The sequence below is a fragment of the Microtus ochrogaster genome, chromosome 7, assembly GCF_000317375.1.
Source record: "Microtus ochrogaster isolate Prairie Vole_2 chromosome 7, MicOch1.0, whole genome shotgun sequence".
In the NCBI taxonomy this organism is placed as follows: domain Eukaryota; kingdom Metazoa; phylum Chordata; class Mammalia; order Rodentia; family Cricetidae; genus Microtus; species Microtus ochrogaster.
In genome coordinates, this window is record NC_022014.1 from 36124424 (window position 1) to 36134106 (window position 9683).

The following is a 9683-nucleotide window of genomic DNA, read 5'->3' on the forward strand; positions in this document are numbered from 1 at the left end:
CCTACAGCATTTCTGCTGCCTACTGCCGCTGGGGATCTTGCAAAGAACAACAATAGTGCTTGCCTGGAATGCATTAAGTCCTGGGTTTCAACCCCAGCATAAATAAACCAGGTATGGTGCCATGTACCTGTAATCCCAGCATTTAGGAGGCAGAGGCAGGAAGATCAGAAGTTCAAGGCTATCCTCAGCTACATTTACAAACTGGAAAGCAGCTTGGGCTCTAAGAGATCTTGTCTTAAATACTTCTGGTCACACTACTGGTGACACTCTCTTCCCTCAAACTCTATTGACAACAACAGTAGAGTGAAAGGTAAGTAGCAATAACTTTAAGGAAACACATGGGATGAGGCATGCGTGTACCGCACCGTAGGAGCCACTGCATTTAGCAGGATATGCAGCTTCTCCAAGGGGAGCTTCACCTGTCCCAGAAACACCTGGTGATCCCTGATAGTGATGATGTGAGATCTAGGGACAACAAATGGTCACAAGACTAATGTTTTGAAGGAAAATCAGGTCAACAAGCTGTTTCTAGTGCTTATATCAACCTTCTATGCATCTAGGGGAGTACTAAGAGTTAAACATGAGAATAAACTGAAAACATAGATGTGTCCACATAAAGAGAATATTTGGTGAGCTAGAGTTGATGGCAGTAACATTAGGTAGAAGCTTTTGGTGATCTCTGGTAATCCACACCCTTTTTGTGTTTTTTAAAACTAGTCTTCAGCAGTCTTGGAGCAGTTTCTCAAAATCGGGCACTCCAAGGACAAGTCTGCCGTGAGAGAGTTGTGGGAATCAAGTGGAAGAAACCTGGGGAAACTCACGTGGGGACTGACTGACAAGCGCGTGAAGCCTCCTGTCGTGGTCATGTCTCCATGTATGGGTGGGAAGCCCTCTTTTCTAGCACAGGACATTAAAAGAAGTCATCGAGCGTTTTAAAGAACAACAATTGGCAACTGCATCAACTCTAGAGAATGAAAGGAGACACTTGCCAATCTCCCGAGACAGGTTATTGGCAATAGATAAATTTCCTGATTGCAATGAGGGAGCTGTTTCTGATGGATTCCCTCTGGATCTCAGAACACGTCAGGACACTGCCAGGTACCAGGAAGAATCTCAGAGTGCAGCTTCTTCTGGAGATGTCCCTATGGTGGAGGTTCAACCAGGGATTTCCTCCAGGCCAGTGCAGGCTGAAGACTTCCAGAATCATGCAGCAAAGTGCACATGTGAGGGTCCTCACGAGAGACTCCACAGAGACCCAAACACAAATGTGAGGAATGTTTCAGGTCCTTCAAATATCCCTCTAATCTTTCAGTTCTCAAGAAAGTGCAAAAGAAGGAGAGGTCATTTGTATGCACAACGTGTCATAAAGGCTTCTATACTCACTCAGACCTGACAGTCCTTGAGATCACACACAAGGAAAAGAAGCCTTTCAAATGCCCTACCTGTGGAAGGCCGTTCAGCAGACGATACAGACAGGAGGAGAGAAGCCCTACACTTGCTCCAGTGTCACAGTAGTTACCGCCAATCGTCCACATACCACTGTCATCAGAGGAATTGGCAAAAATCAGACTGAACTGTGTCTTTCCTCACCAGTAAGAGACAATAAAAACTTTGAGGAAATCAATAAATCAGTTGAAGGATGTCAGGAAACCCAAGACAAAACAAATGTTTGAAGGAAACCAATAAGACTGTTCAAGAACCAAAAGCTATGGAGAAACCCTGTCTCGAAAATTAAAAAAACAAAAAAAACAAAAAAACTGTTCAAGAAATAGAAGCACCCGGGCGATGGTGGCGCACACCTTTAATCCCAGCACTCGGGAGGCAGAGGCAGGTGGATCTCTGTGAGTTCGAGACCAGCCTGGTCTACAGAGCTAGTTCCAGGACAGGCTCCAAAGCCGCAGAGAAACCCTGTCTCGAAAAACCAAAAAAAAAAAAAAAAGAAAAAGAAAAAAAAAGAAATAGAAGCAATAAAAATAATACAAACTAAGGGAATTCAGGAAATGGAAATTATAGGTAGGCAAGCCGCAACTGCAGAGGAAAGCATTGCTAGCAGAAAGCAAGACATGGAAGAGAGAGAATCTTATGCATTGCATACAATAAATACTACATATTTTGTTTGCATGAAAATTTTAAATCTGCATTTCTCAACACCATTAGTGTTTGGATGACTCCTTAATAAGTGTGGACAGGGGCTGGAGAGATGGCTAGTGGTTAAGAGCATTGCCTGCTCTTCCAAAGGTCCTGAGTTCAATTCCCAGCAACCACATGGTGGCTCACAACCATCTGTAATGAGGTCTGGTGCCCTCTTCTGGCCTGCAGGCAGACAGAATATTGTATAAATAAATAAATATTTTAATAAAAAAAATAAGTGTGGACATATCAGATATCCTGCATATCAGTTATGTATGTTGCTATTTATAAATGTAGAAAAATTAACATTCTGAAGAAGTAATAAAAATAATTTTACAATTGGGTCACTGCAACAAAAAAATAGAAGAATAGAGTGAAAATATGAACAACATAATAATCTCAAAATATCATCCAGAGTCTCGAAGAATTACTTGTAGCTTAGAAACAACAACAAATTTGGTGGTACCATTCCATGTGCTAGAATCCCAGTCTCAAAGGTGTGGGAGGGGAGGGAATGGCTGGGGCAAGTTGAGCATAAGTGTTTACCACTCTCCACTTCCTGTCTGAAGATGCAACCAGCTAACCCCTGCTCCTACTGCCTTCCCTGACTTAACAGACTGCATCCCCTTGGAATCATAAGTCAGAAACCAAAGCAACCCCCAAACAAACAAACAAACAAACAAACAAGCCCCTTCCCTCGTTAGATTGCCTCTGACCTGACAGGTGTTTAGTTATAGCAAGGAGAAAGGTAACCGCCAGACTAAACCAGAGCACTAGATGCAAACACAAGCTTTCTTAAGGAGGTCCCTCCCTGGTCCCACCTTACATCTTTGGTACTGACTCCCCTGATTGTGTTACTTGGAGGCTCAGCCTCTCTTCAGTTTTCAGAATAACCTAGGTTTAAGGAAATAGAAAAGCAGCTTGTGTGTTCACACGGTGCCTCCCTATCAGGCGGTCCACTTTGGTGTCCTTCCCTGGTCTCTTTTCTAGGAAACATTCTTGTCCTTTGCCTCCTTTTGGCAGCCAGGAGCCCCACCCTGTTTTGCCAGCAGTGCTGAAATTGTGCCTTTGAACTTCAGGCCAGGCCCTCTGGGCATTTGGAGAAAAGGATTTCAGATTTTATTTTAATCTCACACAATAAGAGGGGCAAGTACACTCTCTTTTGATTTCCCACTGAAGGAGGAAGGTTCTGGAATAGGAGGAAGAGAGGTCCAGGTATTCAACAAACAGTCCAATGGCTCTAGGCTCTGCCTCCTGGCTTCTCATTCACTATATCTGTATGGATTTATTGGAAAGCACTTCCAAGAAGTGCTAGCAAGTCAGTCTGATTCATGCTCCTTAGTGGACAGTAGAGTCTACTTCCTTGTCCAGCTAAATTATTAAAGCCATAGGCTTTCTTTCTTTTTTAAATATTTATTTATTCATTTATTATGTATACAACATTCTGCCTCCATGCATGCCCACATGTCAGAAGAGAGCGACAAATCTCATTACAGATGGTTGTGAACCACCATGTGGTTGCTGGGAATTGAACTCAGGACCTCTGGAAGAGCAGCCAGTGCTCTTAACCACTGAGCCATCTCTCCAGCCCAGCCATAGGCTTTCTAATGCCACACTGCTGCTACGATAAACACTGAGGAAGACGGATTTTTTTAAAAATTTATTTATTTATTTATTTTTTGTTTTTTGAGACAGGGTTTCCCCGTGGCTTTGGAGCCTGTCCTGGAACTAGCTCTTGTAGACCAGGCTGGTCTTGAACTCACAGAGATCTGCCTGCCTCTGCCTCCCGAGTACTGGGATTAAAGGCGTGTGCCACCATCGCCCGGCCAGATTTTATTTTATTTATTTTTTTGAGGCAGGGTTTCTCTGTAGCTTTGGAGCCTGTCCTATAACTAGCTCTGTAGACCAGGCTGGCCTCGAACTCCCAGAGATCCGCCTGCCTCTGCCTCCCGAGTGCTGGGATTAAAGCATGAGCCACCTCTATGTGCTGACCCCGTGGAATGACGGCGGCTACTCAACAGGGTGAGAAGTAAATAGATTCAGAAAGACACTGGCGGGGCTGAGGCTATGACTCTGGCAGAGCGCCTGCCCAGTAGGCTGAGGCCCTGGGTTCCAGCCCCAGCACCACAAAGCAAGCACACAGGCAGAAAACAGGTGGACAGCTTTAGCACTCCTTTAGAACTTTTTACAAGAGCAAAACCAGCTGGCAAGTTAAGGATTCACATTTAAAAGAAAATGATGAGGCTTTAGGGCTCAGCTGACTCACACCTGCTCAGTGGACAGCTGACCAATGTAGGCACGAAGGCTGTCGCCATCAACACCCATTTTCATATCTATACTTTAACTTGTTTATCTTTTTCTTCAAAATGCAACGTGATTTTCTTATTCTGGACATTTAATAACAACTATGGAACTACTTCTTCTTTCTCTCTGTGTGTATACATGTATGTTTTCTCGGTTTTTTGAGACGGGGCCTTACTACGTAGTTCTGGTTGTCCTGGAACTATCTATGTAGATCAGTCTGGTCTCAAACTCACAGAGATCTGTCTACCTCTGCTTCTACCCTATGAGTGCTGAGATTTAAAGGTACGCGTTTCCGTGCCTGGCTCTCTTTCTGTTTTTGACACAGTTTTCCTCTGTAGCCCAGGCTAGCCTTGAACCATAGTATAAACTGGGAACTTAAACTCCCCTTGTCTCTGCCTCCTCAGCGCTGGAATTATAGGTGTGCACAATTGGGCCCATCTCGAAACAAGCATTTTAATATTATATACTCATTAAATCAGCAAGAGCTATCTTTAAAGGAGCTGTGTAAGTAATCATTTAGTTCTCTAACGGCTGAGATTATGCCTTCTGTCATCTTGCTATGGTAAAACATGACCAAAAGCATGTTACAGGAAAGGGTTTATTTGGCTTACAGATCACAGTCTAGCATTGAGGAAAGCAAAGAAACTCAAAACAGCACCCTGGAGGAGGAGCCGAAGCAGAGGTCATGGGGTGAAGTTTACTGGCTTGCCAGCCTGCCCGTCTTACAGCACCCAGGGACCACCTGCCCTAGCGGCACTCACAGTCTCCCGTCAATCACTAGTTAAGAAAATGCTCCACACTCGTCTCCACAGGCCAGTCTGATGGGAGCAGTTCCTCAGTCGGGGTTCCCTCTTACCAAATGACTCGAATTCGCGCCATGTTAACAAACCTAGCCAGCACAGGCTTTCCTTGAAAACGGTTTTCCCCACAAAGGGTTTATTTGGGTGTGTTCTTCTGGCTAAACATATCCCTGAAATCAAGCACTGAAGCTCGGAGCCACAAGAGCAAACAGCTGCCCACGCACAAGGCACTTTAAGCTGGTGATCTTTCAAACACACTAACATAGCAGTGACCTACTTCTCTCTAGGAAGTCAGGACCTAGTTCATCCCCTTTGTGTCTTCTTCTCTACCTAGCATTGCCATTTTTCTTTTATTTTTATCGAGCATTGCCATTTCTTAGATGTGTGACTTCAGACTCTTAGTTTTTCCGAGCTCTTGCGTCTTTACATGCAACAAAACAAAGTTCATAAAAGCTGTCTCAGAGTTAGCCTACAAATGAAGTGATAGGGCCTTTGGAAGTCTGGAGCCAGGAGTATCTACTTCACACTTCGAAAGTACAGAGCAGCCTGGAAATATATTGGTTGGCGCCTATACACTGCTGCCAGATGGCCTCAGGGCGAATGCGGGTCCTGCAGCCTGGCGGCAAAACGAGCTTGAGCAAGTGACTCAGCCCCACTGGCTCAAATTTTTATCTGTAAAATGGAAAATAATTGGGTCACCGTCAGCATTAAGCAAGGCCATGTATTGAGTATTTTTTGGCACCAACAGCAAGGGTGTCATATCTACTTATTATCACCACAGGTTATACAGGTCCCCTATGAAATGTCCTTCTCCCCCTTTCCCTTCATTTCTCTCCGTGATAGATCTAGAGAGTCTGATTGAGAAGAAGCTGAGGGGTTGGCACATTTTTATGGACTAAATTGCACTTTCCCTCAATTCATAGTAAGTTAAAGCACTATCCCCCAAAGGTTCTGTTCAATGTGCTCACAAGGGTGAGGTCTTAGTCTTTTTGTTTTTGTTTTTTGTTGTTTGTCTGTTTTTTGATACAGGGTTTCTCTGTAGCTTCGGAGCCTGTCCTGGAACTAGCTCTTGTAAGCCAGCCTGGCCTCAAACTTACAGAATCCACCTGCCTCTGTCTCCTGCATGCTGGGATTAAAGGCATGCACCACTACTGCCCAGCGAGGTCCTACTCTTAAAGAACAGGAGACCCGCACCTGCCTGCTCCAAACATGAAGGCACAGTGTGATGGTGGCCATCTGTAAAGAGGAGGACCTTTACTAGAAACTAGCCTCCATACTTTCAGTATGAAGAACTGGGGGGGGGGGGGAGAGGATACATTTCTCTTGTTTAAGCCATCTGTCTGTGGTATTTTGTATTGGCCGCCCAAGCAGAATAAAACAGATTTTAAGGCCATAAAATAATAACTAAAATTGTGAGTAGCTTTGGGACAAGATACTAGGCAGTAGCTGGATGACCTTTGCTAGTGTGCTAGTTAGTCATTGTTCTTGTCAATTTGATGCAAACTGGGGTCATCTGGGAAGAGAACCTCAATGGAGAAAATGCCCCCATCAGAGGCCTGTGGGCCTTCAGTGGGGCATTCCTAACTCATGAATGAATGTGGGAGGGTCCACCACATTCAGGTACTCCTGACCTTTTCTCCCTAAGTAGCTTTTAGCTTTGTGTGTGTGTGTTTAATTACAATAGAAAACAAATTAGGATGGTTAGAAAAAACCAGATTATTTTGAAAGAATGGCCAATAGAAATATGGACAAGAAAGGCTATTCTGGAGCTGGGGAGATAGGGAGCGGATGCTGCTTGCCATGTAAGATAAGAGAGGGGACCAGAGCTCAGGACCCCAGAATCCACATTCATGCCAGGTGGTGCTTTGTCATCATTCTAGCACAGAGTGTCAACCTCGGGCCTCTATATGCATATGTAGACAGGTGAGCATGCTCATACATCAGTGTGCCGCAACACATGAGAACACACACTCATTCACACTGTATCTCATAAGCATCCGAATAAAAATGTACACATTTTCCAAAAAAGCTACTCTGGCCTGATGATCTGAGCTTGGTCCCTGGAAGCCACATGGTGGATGGAGTGAACCGACTTCCACAATGTATCTTCTCATCTCCACATGCATAGCATGGCATTCATGTACACACACACATAGATACACATACAACAGCGTGAATGTCAGTCATACATGTGTACACACAACACACAGTAAATATAATTAAAAAGTAAAAAACAGACCCATAAAAATCTTATTCACAACAGTAACAAAACAGAGATTACTCAAAATAAACAGCAAGAATGCTTTTATTCCCAGGGGAAGAAAGCTGCCGCAGGGCTGGGGTGGGGGAGCCAGGGAGGCAGCACTTGCTGAGCACCACAAGGCTCAGGTTTGGTCTCCAGCACAGCAAAAACTTCCAAACCAACTGAAAGAAAAAAAAAAGAAAAAAAAAACCAAAAAAACCCAGAACTGCAATTCATATTCTTTTTTTTTTTTTTTTTTGGTTTTTCGAGACAGGGTTTCTCTGTAGCTTTGGAGCCTGTCCTGGAACTCCCTTGGTAGACCAGGCTGGCCTTGAACTCACAGAGATCTGCCTGCCTCTGCCTCCCAAGTGCTGGGATTACAGGCGTGCGCCACCACCGCCCGGCTCTGCAATTCATATTCTTTAACCTACTAGTTTATTATTGGGTACTCTTCTAAAGGCTTAATGATTTACTAATATATCTCAAAATTGCAAATCATTAGAAAAATCTAAATAGCAGGAAAATATTAAATAGGTGACAGTAGATCTTGTCTATGTTGGCTTTAAACTCATGATTCTCCTTGCTCAGCTGGTATTATAGTTGTACCTCCATGCCCAGCTAATTCTTCTTATTTTTTTTTTTTTCCAAGACGGGTTTTCTCTGTATAGCCCTGACTGTCCTGGTGAACTTAGGCTGGCCTCAAACTCACAGAGATCGCCACTCCCCCCACCCCCCACCCCCTGCCTCTGCTTCATAAGTATGAGTGCGGGAATTAAAGGCAAGTATCACTATGCCTGGCCTAATTATGGTATCTTTGACTACGCTACAGAGCTGCCCAGGACTCACTGTGGATGACTTTGTGTGGGAAAGGTCCTCCTCCTGAAATTATCTAAAACAATCCCCGCAGATCAGTCAGTGTAATCTATTTCCCTCTTGTCTAGAGCAGTCACACCCTGCCCTCATTCAATAATATGCAGGCTCTAATCTTGTACGATCAAGAAACAAGCTGTCCCACCCCAACCCAAAACAAACTGAGACCAAGTTTGTTGGGAAGACGCGGAAAATAAAGATAGACAAGTGATAAGGATGACGGGTCTCTTGTGTGCGGACTGGAGAGCCCTTTACTTGGCAGGTCTTCCTGAAACTATACAAGAGAGCACTTCTTGGACAAGTGAGTCATGTCTTCCTCCTCTGTGTGTTCCAAAATATGAAGCCAGCTGTGTTTGTAAAGTTACCCGGTCACCGTAGACACTGATTGGTGCTTCCCTGCCAGCACTAAACTAGGGTTTGCTCCAGAACAGTGAGAAAGAGATTCTAGAAGAGATACAATCCCTTAATCTACCACTCTGTTCTCTACAAACAGCAGAGCAGGACAAGGGAGCCGGCTAGGCTCAGAGGGTGACACTGTCACCAAACATGATGAAATCTGAGTTCCATCCTTGGAACCCACAGGCTGGAAGGAGAGATCAGATCCCCACAAACTGTTCTCTGATGTACCCGCACGCCCATGCACAGCACATACACACGAAATAAATAATCAAAAGCCAGCAGAGCAAATATTAAACACCATATGTTTATATGCGTACATATATATAAATACAATTTGAACTTTTAAAAATGTCTATTTATTCTCATGTAGTTTGTGTCACAGGATGAATTACAGGAATTAGTAAATCTTGGGGATTATGCTCAGGCTGTCCAGTTTGACAGCAGATACTGTTATCCCCCTCCCTACCCACTTACTTTTTTTTTTTTTATTTAAAATAGGGTCTCATTTTGCCACTCCAGTGCTTTAGGCTGGCCTTGAACTCTTGGCAGCATTCCTACCTCAGTCTTCCAAGAGGCAAAATATTTTAAGAAACATTTGAAAAATTATTACTTAGGGATTGGGCATGGTAGCACATGCCTTTAATCCCTGCACTAGGGAGGCAAAGGTAGGTGGATCTCTGTGATTTCAAAGTTAGCCTGGTGTACATAGCAAGTTCGAAAATAGCCAGGGCTACATGGTGATACCTTACCTCAAAAGTAAGCCATAAGCACAAACCCCAGTACGTACGTGGATAAACTGATGAGATATCTTTAAGTGCCCAAACTGTGAAATTCACGAAATCAACTGGTACAGTCCCAGATTTCATGACACTCACAAACACATTCCTTGATTTTGTAAAATTAAATAGGTAAGCAGCAACAAATATATTTACATAGAA

General features: G+C 43.9%; 1 protein-coding gene across 4 annotated transcripts in view; it reads right to left on the reverse strand.

Annotated features, from left to right (window-relative positions):
• The window catches only part of Pigl (phosphatidylinositol glycan anchor biosynthesis class L), a 64997-nt gene that overhangs the window by 39277 nt on the left and 16037 nt on the right, over positions 1-9683 (reverse strand). The window contains exon 3 of one of the 4 annotated variants that reach the window (XM_026780671.1): positions 7522-7658. The exons of the other annotated variants lie outside the window; for them this stretch is intronic. Within the exon in view, the coding sequence (XP_026636472.1) occupies positions 7619-7658 (40 nt within the window). The 3' untranslated portion in view covers positions 7522-7618. Of the gene's footprint in view, positions 1-7521; positions 7659-9683 lie in introns of those variants that run through there. 4 annotated transcript variants of the gene reach the window in all.